A 21,756-nucleotide genomic window follows, 5' to 3' on the forward strand; every position below is an offset into this window, starting at 1 on the left:
ACCATATTCTTGTGATCACTTAATATAACAAACACACTTTGAATCAGCTGGCATCTTTCAGATGACAACTTTCAGCAAATAAACAACAACCACACACTTCTAAATTACTATGGCAAAAATTTTAACGCCCTTCACTTTGTTTATAAGACAAAAAAAAAATACCACTTCTGTTGTGGTAATTTAATTCACCAGGGTAGTTTTTTGATCAAAATTTTTTCCTTTCAGAGCCATTTATAAAAGTAGTAGAAGCAAGGAGTTGAAGTCAGAGTAATTGTAAAAGCTGCTTTTCTGCAGAAAACTGCCACAGCTAAAAAGGTAATCAGCCTGCACATGTAAATAATGGCTACAAAACTCAAAAGGAAGGAGACCTGGAATTGTAAATGGGAATTCATGATTAACTGAATAATCCAAAATTATTTAACATCTATATTAAGAGACTCAAGAAGAATGAAGTCTTTATAAAATAAAGATAACATGCAACTGTAGACTGGTGAAATACATGGATGATATCTGAATGCTGAGTGAGCTGTATGGTTTCTATTCCAGGGAATTCAGAAAAAGAAAGAGAGAAAGAGAAAAGAAAATAGAGAAAAAAACAATGAAGTATGTGTATGTGTTTAATTTCACACAGAATTTCCATCACTTCAAATCAAAGGTTTCAGAAGCTCCATTCCACAGCAGACCCCAGACTGCTATACCTTCAGTACTCCATGCTACAGACTGGGGAATCACAGGGACACACCTGGGGACCCAGAGCCCTTACTCTCTGGTATTTCATGCTTGGGGCTGCTTCAGAGCCACAGATTATTCAGCCAGAGCACCCAAGAAGTTCTATGTTTCAACATACCAAACATACAAGAACAAAGAATGCAAGACTTAAATAACTGGATTGGGACTACCAATCTTGCAAATCAGTGATTTGGATAAGTGATATAATAGTAAAAAATAAAACCAGGTAATAAATATGCTCCTATTCCAAGTCTATGGTTAAAACGGGTAAGCAGCCCTTTATTTATTTATTTATTTATTTTAAAGAGGCAGCGAGTGTGAATAGAAAGGACACATTATCTTTCTATGTGGTTTGCTCCTGGAATTTTATGTCCTGTTCTGCCATACAAACTTTAGGAAGGACATTTAAGATACTTAGGATACATTGGGATGAAAAAAAGAGGAGTTGAAAGAATTATGAGAATAATGAAAGGATGTGAAAACACTCTGATAACAAATCCAGGGTGAATATTCTATTTCTTTTAAGCAAAAGAAGGCTACAAAGTAATTTGATTACAACTTGTCAGTTTCTACATTGGGAGATAAAATTTGGCAACAAAAGGCCTGTAAACCTAGAGGACAAAAGCACAGCTATATCTAAGATTGGACATAGAAGTCAGGTAAACACAGACTAACAGGTGAAAACTTTTAACATAAAGAGACACCAGGGATTGTAGCCACTTAATATGCATGGTGGAGTATTCCGTAGTAGTCGGACCTAATACTAATGACTTAGGCACTGCAAGAGGTTCAAGTTCATCTACAGCTACTCTTTCACTGCTATTAATGCAGTTTTTACAGTTACCACCATTCCTTTTGCACTGAACTCATGCTCATTCAGAAGCTCCCATTTCCAGGTAATCATTTTTTTTTTGGTGAAAACTAGGTAGCTGATTTTAAAAACAAAAACCAAATTCTAATAGGAAAATGTTTATCAGTCTCCAAGATACTATTTTGAATTTAAATATTAAATACGTTTCCCTTCTCCTATTTGTTGTATATAATTTAATAAAATTATATTACAGTCAGACATGAGCTCCTTGGGTTTTATCTGTATTAATTCATTCCTTATCTGCTCATTGAACTGTGCATTTGAATTTAAAAAAAAAAAATAATCTCCACAATTTATTACAAAACCCCTGTTTGTTGGTGTGGACCCCTTATATGCTCTTGTTTCTCAGCTCATCTGCAGAAATTATTAGTTCTCTCCGTATTTATCTCCTATTCTTTTCTTCATCATTAGTAACAGAAATTCTGAAAAGCAAATTGTTATGCTCTATGCTTTTACAGTATATTCAGCAATCCCTTCTATGTTTGCTTATTTCAGACCAGAGTGTAAATAGGCTCTGCTTTGTGGCAAAGACATGTAGTCCCTTCTGCAAACTAGATTAGGGTTTCTCAAGCCAGTACGCGTGGGTGCTACTACCATAAAAAAAGTAACCGTATTGCACTGCATGGCAGCAGCCAGCTGGCTTCCAGTGATAGGATATTATAGGGTTGTGAATGCTTTGCTAAGAGCTCCTTCCCATTTCTTTTGGGGACAAATCAATGGCCCAAGCTTCCTCTTTCTATTTACTTTACACATTTCGCTTCAAACCCAGTTAGCAGATCAATACCAATTTACATTTTGAAGAACGAACAGCCTTTATTTATTTTTACAAGTAGATAAACTCCCGTTAAAATTGCAAAATGATGCTAAAGATTTAATGGCATCATAGAGCCATCCATTAATTGCAACAGTACACAAAAATTATGCGTGGAATTGGATGCTGGTGGAAATTGTGGGGTTAAGCCTTAAGGTGTGTTTTGCACATGGGTATCTAATCTACATGAAAAATATTGGTTCTTAATTCTATATTTGCTACTCTTAAGTAAATTTCACACAAGAATTTTGAAGATTTTTACAGTTCATTTGTATATCATTTATTTATACAAATATGGAATCTGAGGTAATAGAGGTGAGCAAGGAAAAAAAAACAAGATGACACCTTAAAAAAAGATTTCTCTCATTGCAGTGTGAGAAATTTAACAGATACTAACAAATAAATGCTGTTGGAGGAAAGTATTCTCTCAAAAAGTGAAAAGTATTCCGAACTTACCACACTGTTCTTTACAGAGTGGAAGAACTGTTACACAAATAACTTTTCCATTTTCCTCTGTAAATATTTGATTTCAAGGCTTCTTGGACTGATTAGATTAGATTCCGTATAGAAAGGACAGCAGGCATTGCAAGGATGGCAGTTTTGTGACATTTGAAAACTACTTTGCCTCATGTATTAGGCAACTATATATCAGTTTGCCTTTGCAAATAGACATCTCCCCACTACCAAATTTTCAACTTACAAAAAGAGTGTAAAACTATTGAAAATAATAATATGAGAAAAAATGCTTATCACTATAAATTACAATAAATAAAAAAAGAAAGCCAATAGCATTCTGGAATCTGGGAATCTGATTTAATTGAAGTACACCACAAGCATCTACTTTTAATACTAAGTGGCATCTCTGAAATTTATCAGACTTATACACTATAGTGCAAAAAGGAGTTTTAGAAGCCAGTGGACCAACCATTGAAACAATCTAAAGGAATGTAAAAGCTCTATTACTTTCAGTTAACCTACAGCAACTATAATACAATAGCAGTTTTATATTGCTTTGAAGAGCGAACCTGTCTCTTACAAGTTCAGAGTGAAGCTATACCTGCCTGTTTTTCACAGCAAAGTCCCTGACAAGCCCACACTACTGCCTCCCTTAGACACTGGCAATCTAAATAACATTCTCTTTGAAGAGAGAATTAAGGTAGCTCTATGAAGGTAGCTCTGATTATTTCTATTGTTTTGGTGTACAACTACAATGCACGTATTACTCTACAATGACAACTTTTATTGAGCTATGAAAACGTAAATGCTTTTATGGGATGAACAAAATAGCATATCTAAAACATGCTGTAACCTTCAATCCCCATTTTCTCAACACATTCAAAAACTAGCAAGGTACTGGTATTTTCCTTTCACATCATATTCAGGAGAATCTCTTTCTTCAAATCTGAGTTAATAAGATCTATATGTTAAGAGCAATTACACATGTTAGAGAGTCTCTTCCTTCAAAGGAAAAACAAAGACCTCTCACAAGTCTTACTGCCTTTTGAATACCTGTAGCAAAGGGGTTATCTAATGCAACTTTGCATATTACAGTGACATAGATACCAGAAAGAAGCTTTCCAGCCTGTCAGACTGCTGCTTCTTCCCTTTCCATCAGCGGTAAACCAGTCAACACAGAGATACCACACTCCATTTCAAACACAACATCTTCTACTTACAGGAGATAAAACTAGATCTCCTGTAGATGAAACTAGATAAAACTATAGATCTCCATCCTACATTTGTAACAGCAACTTTAAGTATTTTAAAGTCTTTCACTGGCATAAAGTTTTTGTCAGAAGAACAAAAATCAGTGCAAGAGCAGCAATCTAAAAAAGGCTTCAATGCAACTATAAAAATAAGGCAGTCTCTCATCACAAACAGAGCAACAACTTTTGTTAATGTTATTTTTACTCACGTGGTACAAAGTGGTCTCTGGTCCAGGTGTGCCCATGACGTCTTGTCTCAATGAGTCCATTTGTAAACTAGGCAACAATGAGTAATGGCTTGGACTATTACCCTTGTCTCCCTTCTTTTTTGATTTTTTCCCAGTATCCTTTTTGCTATTCCTTTGGAACATGTAGTCTTCTTGGCCTATTTTCTCATTGCTCATATAGCGAAGCAATGAATTTTCTGTTGGAAGAAAAGTAATGCAAAACATTACTATGAATTTTTATGTATCACAATCCCCCTTACAAAACACATAATACTCTTGCTAAAATCTACTGTCAATTTTAAGTCTTCAAGACCACTTCATTAACAAAATCTATTTGCTTCTTTGGTCTGTGTATAAGAAGAAAACGATGAATCTTTTGGTAGGGAAAATTCATGATTCTTACAGGTTTCTGGTTTCTTTGGCAATGAAAGGAAAAGAAGATAAAGAATAAATGTCTTGAAGTTTTCAAAAATCAACAACGGCACACATTATTATCTCTGTTATCTTAAAAAAAAAAAAAAAAAGGTTTTAAATGAACAGTTAAAGTCTTACAGTGCCATACATTTACACGTAACTTGAGCTTGTTCACTGAATCATCCATATGTTCCCTGAATATTCTCCCAGCATATATCAGCTTCTAGCTGAGGGCTCTTCTCAGACAGAAGCAATGTTTATGAATTTAGGAAACCTTAGCAGATATGCCTTTCAAGAACTTGTCTGATCTTCCCATGTATTCATGTAAACACTTAGTATTCACAGGCTCCCACCACTAGGTTCCTTAGCTTGAAACAAAACTGCATGAGGAGCCAGCTCTTCTTCTTTTTAACCAGCACCTGATGGAACCTTTTGATGCCTCTCACGTCATTTCGGAACAAGAAGTGACAAACCTATCTATCTACTTGATTCCATACTAGAGTTTATAAATCCTTATTGCATCCTTCCTACACTCTCCTAAACTGCTGATGTCCAGCCTACTGAACCTAACCTTGTTTGGAAGCCACTCTATACATCCGATCATTTCTGTTGTCCTTCCCTGAACCTTCTTCAATTCTACTGTTGTTTTGTTTTGTTTTCTTGAGAGATGGAGAGACCAGAACTGCACACATACATGTATCCTGCATGTACAAGAACTTACACAGCAGCACAAGAATACTTCTTGATTTGTCTTGTATTCTTTTCCTACTAATTCCTAACACTTTCCTTTCCTGATCCCTACTGAAATTATGCGTTAATGTGCTTATGGAAATATCTACCATCACTGTAACGTCTTGCTCCCAAGAAATAATGGTTAGCTTAGAGGTTATCATTTTGTATGTGAAATTGCACAGTTGAGTCTCATAAAAAAGAGTTTGAAAAACTTATCCTCTGTGGTTTTGAAGTGAATACTGTATTTCTCTAGAATGTTTTTTATCCAAAAATAAGCACCACTGCCAACAAGAAAAAACTCATGAAGACAGAAGTTTAATATAATTCCCATTTAAGCATAACAGTAATAACCATGAATTTTTGTCCTCTGGTATTACAAAAAAATAAGGCCAATTTCAAAATGAACAGTTGAAACAATGAAATGCCAATATGAAGTTAAGCCAAACTGCATGATTTTGCAATCATGACTTTCTTTTGTTTGGTTGAGCAGTCCTCAGTCCTAATAGAGGCACTGAGAAAAAATACGCATACATAATGGAAGAACCTAAAACAGGTCCACTTAAACAATTATCTAAGCAAGCAGCAAAATGAGAGCTTGAACTATATATTATCATGTCTTAAAGCATGATAAAACCCATAATGCCTTGTACAAGATGTGTGTCCAGATCACTTACCTCTCCTACTATCTCTTTTTATTTTATTGGGGTCTTCATAATCCCCCACCCAGTTATATTCTACTGGCATAGAAATAGGCCTTAGTTTCCCTGGAAACAGAGGAAAAAATTGAGATCATGCACCATAATGCAGTATTAAACTAACATTCTTTGAGAGAAAGAAGAAATTGTGTTAAGATGCTATTCTACAGTGCTGCTTATGAAAGAGCATAGCCTCTGAACAAGAGATTGAGATAGGAGTTCTGTTTTCTTTAACAGAAGAAGAAGCAGCTAAAAGTACATCACGGACTTTTTAATTGATTTTTAAAATTCAGAGAAGAAATCCAGTGCCCTACAAAATCATCAGCAGATTGATGTTTGAGACTGAGAAACACACTGAAATTACTTAGTTTAGTTTTCACTGAACAATATCTATTTATTATGCTAGAAGCCCCTGGCACACACATATAGAGAACTGTTTTAATGCATATATGGAATGAATTGTTGGCAAAATAAATATGTCCACGTCGCTAAAGTATCTTCTCAAATAGCATGTTTGCTGGGAGGTTTAAAAGATCTGTTAGTGACTGAATAAGAAAGGAAAGAGAAAACCTCTATAGTTTCTTTTATGGCATCTCCTCTTCAGAAAGCAAAGTGCATTACTATTGGAAAATTCACATTGATTTCAGATGTCAGCAAGTGACAGAAAAGATACAACTACTGTATCTTTTATGTTTTGATTTGGAAGCTGCAGAATTGATTTTTAAAAATGCTATGAACTATAATTTCTGCCTAAGAATTCTACAAATACCATTAGAAATTCAGTGAAAATGTGCCATGCAAGTTAGTGGGGTTGCTTAAAGTGATCTGTAGTTTTTAGCAAGTTAAACAGCATGTTAAAAAAGAAAAATAGAGTATGGCACAATATCTGGCAGACTGAAAACAAAATGTTTTCAGAAACAAGGCCAGCTTTTGCTCTTTTCTAAAATCAATCTGCTGGTCACAGAAAATAAAATTTGGAAAAATATTATTATTTTGAAAAGTATCAGAGCTTAACAAAAAAGAAAAAAAAAAAAAGAATAAATGAAACTCGTAAGTCCTGTTAGTTATTTAAAAGAAATCCCACTACATAAAGGTGATCATTCTTATTCCACGTTTATGTTAAACACACGATACAATGAAAAGGACAATTGGTTATAATGAAAACAAATATTTATACATGTCAATCTATGTATTTAAGTATGGCATCCATTGGAAACATACCATGCATGCAGAATAATGGTAAAAGGCCGTTTTACACGTTTAAAAACGTGTACAGACCACAAGATCAGTTCACATATACATAATTACTTGGGAAAAACATGTATACGTTTAACTTTTTATCATTTATTTTATTATTTATGGGCACATTTTTAAGTCTGAATGAGATTTAAAGCACATCATTAAGAAGTCATTTCATGAGGGTGGATATATTAGGCTCATGTATCCTCAATTAGAAGTAACTTAATGGCCGCTTTTTCTAGAAATCTTCTCTTCTATGTAAGTCTGAATTCACAGTATCCTATGGAAAGCACTTGTAAAATTAAACAGATACAAAACTAAAAAAATCACATAAAGAGTGACTGTTATCAAAAGCTATAGCCATAACAAAATTTCCATAATATCTCCAGGTGTTCAAAGTGCATGCTTTTTGTATCTGGCAATAAAACTGCAATGACCAAATTTGTTTCTTTCCTCAAAACTGAGTTTCATTTGTCTGCTACCACTAGTAATCTCCACTTGCCTCCCCCTAAATCTGTTTTCCCTGATGACTACATTCAGGAAAATTTCATCACTAGGATGTGAACTTAAGCTTTCTGAGGCCAACTAGAAACAATTATACAACAGCTGAAAGCCCATAAGAATATGAAAGAAGTCTATTGGTTAACAGTGTTAAAAAGCCCATAGATACATAAAAAAAGAAATCATAGAGGGCCCTCATGAAAGCGGGCTAAGAAGCATTAAACAAAAAAAAAAATTAATGCCACAATATAATTAATAAGTACATGTTGAAAACAATTTTTTCTCTAGGCCTTGGAACTCCATTTGACCTTCTTTAATGGGCCACCATAAGCCAGAATGGTGTTATTTTCATTTTCCAGACTTCTGTGAAATTCTAAGGTCATGTCTAGCCACAAATCTTGTGCTAACAAATGCCATGTGGGGAACTTCAGAATTTAATGTTGAAATGGTAATATTTTTAGAAAATATACTTAAGTGAAAATGGACTGTGTGGTGTGAAATCATTAAAAAAGAAGTGAGATCAAAAGTGAAATGCTGTATAATAAAAGTGTTAAATAATGTCTGATTTTCAGTACAGTCTTTGATCTATGTATTCTAACCTTTTCAGTTAATTGGGAAAAAGGCTACAAAAACTATCCTGTAATAAAATAATGGATTCAGCAGTCCTTGAACAAAGAATGTGTTCTTCTTCCCTCTAGACCACTAGTATTAAATTTAACATCTGGAACAGATAACCTCTCTGTTAACGGAACTGACTACATACACCAAGTATAATAGTTGAGATACAAGAGTAATAAAATTAATATATCAACTTTAACATTTAGCATTTATTTCATACAGTATAGGCATGGTTAGAAAACACCTGAAAACACTTCAAACTCAAAAAGATACTGAGGATTTTGCAGCACAATTGTATGGCTGTGTGGAACAGGTGCATTTTATGAAACCACATCCTTTAAGATTGTGCAAGCATATTGCTTGAAGTCCTGAAGATAATTTACAGAGCTCAAGCTCAATTTGTATCAAGGTTCCCAAGTGATTTTGGAGCTTGACTGTACAATGTACCAAATATATGCTTCCTCATAAATTAACTCTGTCTTCTTCTCAAAGGGATGTCTGGATTACTATAATAACTCCAACATGCAGTTTATACTCAGTTTAATAATTGAAATAACATAGCAAATGAGGTGAAAGAACATTCAACTGTGTGCTGAGTTAACACCACGGTAGTCAAAATAACTCTTTTAAAAATGAGATTGCCTCTTCATTTTCTTCTATATTCTAACAATTCTACCATTGCACAGTTCTGTATTTGGCAATAGAAAACCAATTTTCCTAGTCGAAAGACGAAATAAGTTGCTAGGTAAAGCAAGAGTTCCAGTAGATTCAAAGGGAAAATAACCTGGAGAGTAAAGATTTGAATAAGCTCTTTGGTTGAAATTAAACTGAAGTTGTACAGAATTCTTAGCAAATTTAATAGCCACTGAAATTATTTTCATGCCTAAATACAAAAGCAGATGCATGAAGAAATTGTAAAATAAACAAATGGTGATTATTGTTATCAGATCAACGCCATACCATATGTTGGTGTGCTCTCTCTCCTTCCAGGACCACTTGTTCTTCCTTTGTCATACTCATAGCAGTATAAAACTGCATCTTCTTCAACCACATTAAAGCGCTTTCGATATTCCTGGTCAAGGAATGAGTTTGGAGATTCGGATCCTGTATGAACCGGTTTGCCTACAATATGTCTGCCAACATCATCACATGGGAGATTTCCCTTTTCGTCCCTTTAATAAACAAGAAAGTGTTTTTTAATAGATTGGAATAAGACTTTGTTTTCTTTTTAAAATGTGAATATGTCAGTAAAAAATGGGAATATGTCAAGATTTCATATAAGTTGCAAACAGATATCGTCAAAATTAGGATCATACATTGCATATGCACATATAAGTATGTCTATGCTAGTTATCTCACACATCTTTGCTTATTTGCTGTAATGGAACTGAATCTTAACAGTTTCTCTTGAAAAGAATAATTCAAATAAAGGTGAATTGCAGCTACTCTTTCTATGTTGATTTTTTTCAGAAGCTACTAGCATTTTTTGATTTAGGGCAAGGAAATAACGTTGATCTTACTCTTTCATGCTTTCATTTTGCATCAGATAGTTTTAAAACATGGTTAAATGATAAGCACAGACAAATTCAATCTGGTTCCTAACAAATTAACCCCAAAACAAAAATAATCAGGGACCAATGACGTACAGACATCTGACAAAGTCCTGAACAAGCCCACTGAGGCCTCGGAGTTGTACAGGTATGTCCATGCAGTGCCAGAAATGGTGTGTGGAACCTATCATGAGCTGTTGTCCTAGGACAGCAATGCATTGCAAGGCACTCCCTTCACCAACCAGATCACTGTTTCCTTCCCACTGTTTCACTTCCAAACTGCTGGTAGGGTTGAAAATGGCTGCAAAAGGCCTAATCAGAAAATAATTTTTGAGAAGAGAAATGCAAGGGAGGCTGCTAAGAGAGTAGCTGGGGCCTCATGGCCTTGTTGGAGAGCTTCTCCCCTCTGGACTGCTGTGTGAGTGCCAAGCTGACCACCATGCTAACCCATATTTCCCTTGGCTCCCTGAGACTCTGCGTGAGGACATAGAAAAGACCCCTCTTGGGATCCAGGCAGACCCACAGGATGACACAGGGCCAACCTGGCTTGGGAGTGACACCAGAGCAACAGAAAACCCCACCAGCCACTATGCTCTCTTTGCCAGCCTTTCCCAAGAGTAGGGATGGTGCTGTCTTAGGGAGTGGGACTGGCACAGCCCCACTAGGGCTGTAAGCTTGTCATGGGAAGACCTGCCTGGTGATGGTGCTGATGCCAGCAGGTAAAATGATGGAGACTGATGCAGAACAGCCAGATGTTAATCCATGATGCAGCTACCATGAGGAAGAAGCAGGATGCATACATACGACCTCTATGGGCACCGTCTCCTGTCAACACTCATGGACTGGTACAAAGAGATCTCCATGACAAGTAGGACAGACAGACAGCTCTGGAGAGACCTTCACTGTCAGCGTTAAGGGAAGTGCAGAACCCCCAGGCAAATAATCTTGACTGTAGCCTACTGGAGATGTGGGATTTAGCTCTCTCCCCACAAAGACACTCAACAGACTTAGCCAGGCACTAATTTATGACCTGTACTTGTCAGTAATTGGCACAAAGAAAGGGTAGATTCCACTTTCTCATGCCATTTTTGTGTGGTTATGCTGGCAGCTGTAGTGTCTGTGGGTGTAATATCTGTATACTGTATTATCAGTGTAAAAAGGCTTTAGGGTTTTACAATTTACATCAAAGTATCAAATCCTTTACTCTTCCAGAAACAAGAGAAGGGTTTGTGGATGGCTTTTTTTTTTTCCTCATTCCCCGTTGGAACAGCAACAACAAACTGAAAAACAGATATCGAACAGCTGATAATACCCAAAATACAGATATGCTTAAATACAGTAAATCATGGACTGATAGAACAGATAAAATGCCAAAACAGATCATTCAGAAACTCTGTACTGTATGTGACAGGTTTGTGAAACGAACCGTAGTCCATTAAGATTAAGCTGGCAAAAATAGTTCAAAACTACATATTCTCTCTGTATGATTGCACCTTATATTAATATGTATTACAATATTTAATCAGAATTCATCCAAACTACTGCATTAACCATCATGAGTTAAGACATATTATTAATAAATAGTTAAAATGTGTAATGAAGATCTCAAATAACAAAAGTATTTTTGTGGCAGTTAACATGATCAATAGCAGTATAAAAGCACTAATTATTTTTTAGGACAGTACAGTTCCAGTTTGAAGAGTGACAGGTCTTGACTATATAACTACTTTGTTCAAAGAGAAATCAAAGACTGTGTTTTGGTTTGGGTTGCTTTCTGTATATATATATTTATTTATTTAATATATATATTTATTTAATATTTTATATATATATATACTAGTATATATATATATATATACTAGCATATAGTTTATATATATATAAATTTCCTCAGAAATAAAAGCAGACCAAGCAGCAGACAAAGCAAGGATGAAAAAGGAACTCAAGACTCAGCTTATGGCTTTATGGAAGGCATATGGCATCATCTAAATCATGAAGTGGAAAGTCACCTTTTTGCCCTGGAAAGTTTTTTGTATCTCTGAAGAGCAAGAATTTATCAAAGAATCACAACTTCTCCTCCCCACTAGGCAATTTAATTTACTATCTACCTAACTCTTGGATAGCCCCCAGGAAAGTCTCGTCATCATCAGGTCATACACATCTTATTAACTGGCTAGCAGTTACTGGTATGAGAGCCTAAGAAAAAAACAGAACTTCAGGTACAGGAAACTGTACAAGAAAGGTACAAGAAAGGACACACTGCTCTTACAACTTTTGCAAGAAAATTAACTAAAAGAAAAGCAAGAAGTAATTTAAAAATACATTGACTGGACATCCTGTATATGGAAATTATCCCACATTTGAGAAAACAGGGAATTGAACCTGTCTTTCTAAAGGCTACTGACTGTTTTTTGGACAAGACACCTTTTCAGGTTATTGTGGGTGTGATTCAGCATACCTACTGTTAACAACCAGTTTCCCTGTAAAATGAAATATTAGCAGCCTAACCCTGCAGGGCATACCAATGATCATATAGGAACGGAATGGCCAGTTATTTTACAGGTATTTTTGACAATGAATAGTGCCCTAAATTTTTATTTTATTTTATTTTATTATTATTATTTTTTTTTACCTGGGAACATAAGGTTCTGATGGAGGAGGGGGTATGTAGAGATCCTGGAGGGCAGAGCTGTCTCTTTTTGTAGGTGTGCTGATAGTGCTGGATGGTGTAGCAACACTGCTTGTAGGACTTCTGGGAATAAGAGGCTGGTACAAAAGAGAGAGAGGAAAATCATGATTATTCTTAAATACTATCTACTTCTAGTTGAAAAAGCTACAAACATTCTACATTTCATAAAGTTGAAGAAATAGTTAACATTTCTAATATTTTGTGTGATTTTAAACTGGTTGAAAAAAAAACACACAACACTTATACTTAAGGAGATACAACTATGAATGGACATGTATTGTGCTTATAAAATTGTCTCTGATAACATCTTTCCCTTTTCCCCCTTGCAAAGCAAAAGTATTGCCAATGCCCATAAAAACAGTAATCAGTAGAGCCACTGGTGAAATCTTTATGAGTAAATAACATACAGAATCCAATGAATTCCTTAATTAAACTAACATTATAAAGAAAAAAGTCTAGTGTTTACACTAAAAGCTACATAAGTAGGCATTAAATTGAATGTCATCTTCCCCCATCTGCTCTACAGTTTAAGGAGTAACTGTAAGAGCTTCAATTTATGTCTGCAGATGCTGTAAATTCAGGTACTGCATACTTGGAGTACACGTGCTATGAGACAGAATAAACTGTAGATTATTATTATTATTATTCACTCCCCTGGGAATACTTCCTCACAAAGTAACGTTTACTCACAGGTAAATAAATTGTACCCTTCTCATAGAATGATCATGCATTCTAGCTATTATTCCCATCCAAAAATGATCCTCCATCTTAATCACATCTTTATCTCTCTTTCAAATTAAATATGTGTTTTTCTTCTTTAACTTAACTACCTTGGCTAGCTAAAAAACGACCAACCATTTGAAGACATTATTAAATCATTGCAGGACTATAAATTATAGCAAGATTTGCTAATAGTCTCTATATAGATGCAGATACAGGAAAATGAAATGAGAAGCAAACTTAGATTGCTCTAGTGTGGTTAATAATATGTTGGTCTTGTGCTTCTTGGCTTGTCTGATAGATAAACAGAAAACTAGCAAAACAGCAATTAACAATATCTCCATACACCATCTAAAATCTGGATCTAATATTCAAGAAATACTGAGTTTTGCTTTGAAAGAGTTCTTTCCTCTCTATCTTGTTGGAAGTGAACTCCTTGAAGAAAAGGGTTTGGGGAAGAGATACTGTGCAACACACCTATAATTTCTGAACTAAGTTAACTACTGGAGGACACATATTTCACATTGTATTTATGGCAGAGAAGGTCTGAATACTAACTAAATAGGTGTGGAGAAAGATCCTTCTGCCAGTACTCTTAAAAATACTTATGACAGAACTGTGGGCATTCCTGTGCAAAAACAAACAACAACAATAACAAAACCCACAGTTCTCATCTTCTAGATATTAATCTTGACACTCTAGTAGTATACCTACACTGAAAAAAAAAAAAAAACAGAGTTCAAGAACAGGAACTTTTTTTCAAAATGTTGGCCTTTCACAAGCTCGTGATGAGCCCTTCTAAATTTATGCTTCTCACACAAAGTCCCCACCATTGCATTACTTTCTTTCAATCTGTATCTTAAGAACACATCCCACCTAGGACACCTCAGGCATCCTTTAATCAATTACTACTGTATTTTAGGAACAGAGCCGTGTTAGATGTTAGTCATCTCAAACATGATAAACTGTAGGCTCAACATTTTCTTGTTAAAACTTTTCAAGTCCACCTTTACAACTACTGCTATAAACTGAAACAAATTCATTCTTTTTGAATGTAGAAATCCATCACCTGTAAACAATGATACTGCTAAATTATTTTCTTGCTCATTAGAGTTAACATTCTGTAACCAGGCCAATGAAAGACAGCTATTACTTACAGGAAGAGAGGGAGAAACACACACACACACACAAAGCCAGACAGGTAAAAGACATTACAACCAGTAAAAAACAAGCAGAAGACTGAAGTCTGAAAAAGTAAGATTAAAGTTGGTAGCAAAACTGAGGGAAGAAAAACAAAACAAACAGAAATAACTCAAAGAAAACTCTTTCAGAGGAACAGAATCCTTATCTTTTAAATTTTCATCTGTGACACCATAGCCACAGATGTTCTTGAAACACTTACTAAAGCAATGCTGTTTTTCCTTTGTGATACCTTGCATTTTTATTACAAGTGCACTTTGCAGCTTGCTGAATGGCTTGTAGAATTAATTTTCCTTCTAAGACAAAAGAATTTTGTGACCTAGACCATGTTTACACTTGTTAAGCCCAAGCTGTTGCTCACGGCTCATACTTGCAGGAACACTGAGAGGAATATAAGCTGGGCAGATGGATTTCTCTTCTCCACTTTGAGGAGGAAGACAGCCCTTTACTTTACCTGAATGAATAGGCTGATAAGAGGAAATGGGGCCCTAAGGCCCATGGCAATCAAAATTTTATGTTTTCTGTCACATAAGGAAAATCGTGCCCAAGCATAACCGTGATCTGGGCTTACAATGAGTTGTTGAGCCCACACTAATCTTGACTAGGGGCTGAACAGCTACAGGACACAGGTAAAGAATTTCCCAGCCTGGAATACCCAGGCTTAACTATTTAAATACGAATGAGATGGGCTTAATTTCTAGAAAATGATTTTTCTCAAGTCTGAGGATTCTACCAGGTAACTTTGTGAGGCCCTGAGAATAGACAGCCAGGAGGTTGTTTCCTGAATAGACAACAAGGAGGTTAGCTTTTCCTTCAGAGGAGTCTGCTGGGAGACTGTGGAAATCAGTGGATTTTGCATGTCTTTGAGAAATGCAAACTTTGGTTTATATTTGTTTTTTATATTTGGCTAGGTGAGGTGGTTAAAACACTAGGTGCCACAAGAAGAAATGACATTCAGTCTACTAGAGAAATACACAAGTTATCTAGTTAACACAGAGCTCTGGAAGTAAAATGTTTCCCTCAGACTGTTCCCATGTTAAATTACAGAGCATTTTCAGCAGTGAGAATCACAGTGTAACTGGTAGGAGTCCAAATGACTGTGGTATCTCACAGGATGGCGATGCAGGTAATCTTCCCAGCACACCGGGAGCTCCCAAAAGGAGCTGTAATACAATCTCATACAAGAGGAAGCACAATCCTTTGGGACTGTCCCAAAATATACTAGGATGTCTCATGTCTTTAGTATACCTGGGTCACATTGCCAGACTCAACTCTTTGGCTCATTTGTACAAAAGCAGAAAAGCTGCATAACTGGAACAAAAGTTTCAAATTTATAAATATATAAATTTATATATGTATCAAATTTATAAATATAAATTTATATATTTATAAATTTTGTGGTATAAATATATCACTGCTATTTTTGATAGTTATCACCACTTCATCTGATGAATCAGCGAGTTCTTTTAAAAGAACTGCAACATGGTTAAAGCATTCAAATGAGCTCTCCTGTTAGTGAGGCATGGAGAGAGCACTGCAGTAACTACCACCTTGTGCTACAGTAGTTCAACTTTCATTTTGTAAGGAATCAAAGTCTTCAGGCTCTCCTTGTTGGAAAGAGAGCCTTCAGAATATGACCTGCAGGCAAGGTGCACCCTCAAGGCATTTTGAATTGCAATTTAGAGGCTTCTCAACCATTCAGTTCAAGTCAATCTGTGCTTCTGCAAGTAAATCTGATCACGTTCATACTACAGGCCATTCGGTGGACCATATTATACCATGCGGGTACATTGAACAGAAAATTACATGGAACTCCAATTCAGGTATTCCTGATCTAGATGCCTTGGAGATCAGTGTTATCACCAAGTTAATTCTCTTCCAAGGACTAGAACTTTCTTCTGCTGCAGTCCCTTTTAGTAGGCTGTCATAGGCAATTGGGAATGCTGAAACTGAAATAAAAAGTTTTCAGGTCCAGAGATTTAAATACTTATCCCATGGGAATAGTCTGACAAAGAAAGTTTAGAAGTTATATATTAAAACTGGAATAGCCTCAAAAATATCTCACATAAAGCTCTGCATCAATGTTAACACACAATGTCAGTCAAAAAATTCATGTTTCAATACATTTGGAAGTACTGTTTCTCAAATGACCTGGGTGCACCATCCTCCTTCAGAATCATTAGTGTTTAGGGACCCTTTTCTAAATTGTCAGTTGACCAGACAAGAGACAATTGGCTTTACTCACAGCAGCCTTAGGTTCTCCAGGACAGGGAAATCAGAAGTTCCTATAAGTACTCATTGCCAATCCTGGAAACTGAGATTGTGCTCCCAGTAAATCGGCTTCCCTCCCCGCCCCAAGCAATTAATATAATTAATAATTATGTACCATCTGAAGTTTTGTTTAATGTTTTTAAAAGCTCTGTGAACCTTTAGATAGATCCCTTGGCAGTTGCAATATATAGTTTGAGAAACATTACTCCAGACAAAGGCATACGATTTTTAAAAATATAAGAAAAAAACAATACATGATTTTAACTGGTAATATCTTTACACAGTATTTGCATAAATAAACATTTTTAACTGTTTACTAAACATATTTTACTGTTAATATATTTTCATATCGAACCAAGATTATCACAATTTATTGAACAAAATGTTTTCAATAAAATAAACCTTTTATAAGATGAACCATGACATGAAGTTATGACGTACTATAACTATTTCAGACACTGTAGGAAAACCCAGTCAGAATTCATTTTAACAATGCTGCAAAAAATGCCCAGTTCCCATGTAGTTAAAAGACAAATAATCAACTGAAGAACCAAGTATTTTATTCAAATGCAATGATTAAAAAGTGTAAGGTCATTAATTCTAATCATAAATTATGAAAACGGAATATAACATTGTCTCTAGAAGAATGAAGGAGGCAATATAGTCAAGTAAAGAAAAATAACAATATAAATAATAGTATTTTCTGTAAAACTCTGCTGTTATTGTTGCTGTTTTGTCTGAAAAGTTGAATGTAGCATAGTGGAGATATGATGAATATCTAATCTAAAATAAAGTCTATTAAAAAAAACACAAACAAACAAACAAAAAAAAACTACAGATACTGAGGTCTTGGTGATTTTAACAGTAAAATTTAATCACATAAAAAACAGTACAGTGAACTATTTTAAATATACAAAAGATTACATTTAAATAAGCTTGGTGAAGAATGTCAAGTATGTAGAGGGGTCAGAAGGCTTTTTCCAAGTCAAGACACAAGATGTGGCTAGCAGGTGGACTTGCCCCAAATCACACTATTAGTAACAGCCTTTTCACTGATACCAGAATGGCTTTCTAAATTAGCTGAAGCCTGGCAACATGTTGCTCTACCATTCCTTTTCTGTACGTTAAATGCACTGGATGAAGAGTCTTCACACTGTAGTCAGTTTCTTTTTGACTAATTAACAAAGCATTTTCCAGAAACAAAGGAGGACTTTTCAGCTAGTTTCTTGCTAACATGATGATAGTGACTTACTTAAGGTTTCCTATGCTCCAAGAATCTTCTTTAGCAAAATTTCCACCCTGGTTCAAACTGCACTTTAGGGAGCTTTTGTTTGAAACCTCCCAAAAGTAATATAAAATGGCAAGGAGAAACAAAACAGACAAAATAGAGTAGATTATGTTTATTTCTATTAGGTTTTGAACCACCAGTTGATTGCTTTGAGGACAGACAAAAATTAGGAGAGTTCTAAGATAATTAAATCACTTCTATGTCAATAGAGGAAAAAAGAGATTAATCATATTTGTTTTGTTCAACATGTTCAGTTACAACATTGCAATCTGAAATATCATTCTAAGCTTTCACACAATGGATCAGAGTATCAGAGGAAGTAACTGAAAGGCAAATATAGTAAGATTTCTCTTGCAGGCATGAAATCTTAATATTTGTGACACAATACCATATTAATGAATACCTTCAACTGCAAAGGCAAGCAAAAAAACCCCTAAGGCCATAGCTGCTTAATTCAAATTTTATAAAAGCAATAACAAAAAACTCAGGCTGAAAATCCTTTGACTTCACAAATTCCAAATTGATATAATTCCAGAATGTGTTAAGGGAGGACTTTGATTATCTGCAAGAAGTTGGATACTGATGGATATTAAAACAGACAAGCATCAAGTGACTGAAAACAAAACAAAACAAACAAACAAAAAAATCCAAAGCACTTTTAATTGGGACACAAGAGGGGGGAAAATAGATGTTTTTCTTTCAGTACAGATTGACCTTATACCTGGAATTAATGCAATTAATTGTAAATACAAAGTCATTATGTAATGGTGCACAAATATATATATAAAGTATAGCCATAGTTAGTTTTATTTTCTTCTACATCAAGCCATTGGATATCAGTTTCAGGACTGCTACACAGGATGCATGGGAGGCATAGTTCAATGACCAGGATACCATGTAAAAGTCACACACTGAATTGATTGATAGCACCTGCCTACTGCCTGAACCGGAAGACTTACCTAGCATTATCCCAACCTACAGGTATACTTACTGTTTTTCCATGAAGCCTAGTTTTTCATGTAGCTGCAAATGCCAAACTTTTGTTTTTACATAGAATTATCAACAAAACAAGCAGAATGCATTTTATCAGTGCCTCAACACTACTCACTTTGAACTAAAATCTTTTTTTTTTTTTCAGTTAAAACATCCCAACGTAAATCTCAATGTAAATTACTCTCTTATTTTAATAACTGAAATATTTACCCTCTGAATTTCCTGCAACAGCTATTAAAAATCCTCATTGATACCATCCATTTGCCAGCCTCCTTACATTAGGGTAAACTTCCACTTTCCCACCTCATTCATTGCAATTTGTGACACCATGTTTTTCCTTAGTTCACACCATTTGCAGAACCAAAGAAAAAAACATCAGCCAGTTTGCAGATCCTGATTCACATTTTATTAGAACTTCATCCCTATATCTTATTCCAAAGTCTTTTGAGGCTTTTGCTCATATCTTGTAGTTTAACAGAATTATTACTGAGTCATAATATCTTCATAGCTTGTGTCTGTTGAATAATACATATGTTTCAATTAACTTAGCTCTGGGATGACAGCACAGTTATAACATTCTTAGTTATTTCATGATATCCTGATACAGAAAAACATTGTATTGTAATTTCCCTTACTTCCAAAGGTGATGGAAGTACTGCTTTTCCTTTATGTTTTTTCTTATTTACTATCACTTTACCCCATTCTCTCTCACTAACTCCCATGATCCTATTACAGAAAAGCACTTTTATGTGAATTTGGAACAAAAAGATTTTCAGAAGTGTTTTTATTATTTTTTTTTTCCCAGAAAATGTGAAGAAAAAAAAAGCACATTCTGTCTTTTATAATGGATAAATACTGGAATATAGAAAGAAATGGAACAACTAAAAAATAAACATTATCTCATATTTTGATAGCTATAAAATTACACTCTGCTTTTGCTGCTTTTTATGTATCAAATGTACAGCACCATTTTCACATTTAGTCTGCATTTCAACTTTAACACCAGTGGACTTTAACATCTGTTCACCACTGATCTGCGTAAATTAACAACAGAAATCTCCACATTATGCAGCCTCGGAAGTTCGTCTTTATGTCATCTTGAAGGTTTTTTGTCACTCAGTCTATTTAGGAAAACTGTTGCTTCTCACAATTTGTGACATCACAAATTATAACAGATGCACATATGTGCACTGCACCCAAGTGTTGAATGAGGTTCTGGCCTTTTCTGGATGTTATGATTGATAAAAATCAGAACAATATCATCATGATACTGGAATTATATCTCTCATGTTTAACAATGTCTCTATTTGTACTCACATTAGTCTATCATAGAAACGTATTTTCTATGCTATCAGGAAAAAAATAAACAAAAGTGTTACCACTCCACCCAAACCTGTAAGATTACAGAAAACCTCTAAATATTGTCAGATCAATCTCATTTTACAGACATAATTTATATTCAAGCTAGATGTCCACACTTGCTTTATCACCAAATGGAGAGAAATAGGCATACATATGGTTCATTTCACCTCTACCTAAGGTCAATCAGTCTAAAATAGGTCAAGATGTATGAAATCATAAATGTTCTGTATGACCATTGGTCAAAGGTAAAAATGACAAACCCGAATGTAGATATACACACAGCAGATATATAAAGTCATATGAATTGCACTCCTTAGTATCTGTATTGAACTAAGGATGCTGATATGTAAATCAGAGTGAAATAGAACATGCTAAAAGACAACTGGATTTTTGTTTCTGGAACTGAGCATGGAGTTTCAAACATCCTCACATTTTCTTCTCATGACTGCATTCTCTGTAACAGGACCACAGATATCCTCACTTTCTTACCGGACTTCATTTTAGACAGTGGAAATGGGTTTCTATCCCATTTCTTCCCACTCTTTCCCACCCTCTTAAATTTATTTGTAGATTAATTTATTTGCTATAATCTACATCAATGGCCTGTCTCAGAAACTTCTCTTGTGCATTCTCCAGTTGAATTATTCTAGTGACAAATGATAAAGTGAAACAAAAAGGAATATTTAGGGGAATGAACCCAACTCACCAAAGGAATAAAAAACTCACACAAAAAGGATTTAGAGTGAAAGCATTTGTCCCCATTTAAAACAATGAAGCATATATATGCATTTTTAATTTGTACTTATATTTTCACAGCCTTCAAGTATGGACATTTATGCACTCTTATCATGCACACAGATTTGAAATTTTATGTTCAGACACTAATACGTTATTTTTGGTTGAAAGTTTATGTTGCATCTATTGTCAGTAATTTGTATCTGAAAGACCAAGATACCTCGGTCATTTAGGAACTTACTCAGATTGAAAGACAATGAGGCATTTAACCATTATAACATATTTTTATATATAAAAATATATATAGTTGAGAGAGATTCTTCAAGTTGTTAATACTTTTTATGAACCTGTTAATATTTTAAACGGACAAGACCACAGCCATTAGCAGTAGCATTTCTACATCTC

At 34.9% G+C, this 21,756-nt stretch overlaps 1 protein-coding gene across 9 annotated transcripts in view; it reads right to left on the minus strand.

Moving 5' to 3' along the window:
- The window catches only part of CNKSR2 (connector enhancer of kinase suppressor of Ras 2), a 221,638-nt gene that overhangs the window by 75,654 nt on the left and 124,228 nt on the right, over nucleotides 1–21,756 (minus strand). For 7 of the 9 annotated variants that reach the window (XM_068687519.1, XM_068687493.1, XM_068687509.1 and 4 more), the window contains 4 exons: nucleotides 12,726–12,859; nucleotides 9,504–9,715; nucleotides 6,165–6,254; nucleotides 4,327–4,541 (listed from right to left, as the gene is read on the minus strand). In XM_068687519.1, the coding sequence (XP_068543620.1) occupies nucleotides 4,327–4,541; nucleotides 6,165–6,254; nucleotides 9,504–9,715; nucleotides 12,726–12,859 (651 nt within the window). The remainder of the gene's footprint in view (nucleotides 1–4,326; nucleotides 4,542–6,164; nucleotides 6,255–9,503; nucleotides 9,716–12,725; nucleotides 12,860–21,756) is intronic. The other 2 variants (XM_068687529.1, XM_068687500.1) reach the window with 1 other exon arrangement.

The sequence above is a fragment of the Anas acuta genome, chromosome 1 (genome assembly GCF_963932015.1).
Source record: "Anas acuta chromosome 1, bAnaAcu1.1, whole genome shotgun sequence".
Taxonomy (NCBI): Eukaryota; Metazoa; Chordata; class Aves; order Anseriformes; family Anatidae; genus Anas; species Anas acuta.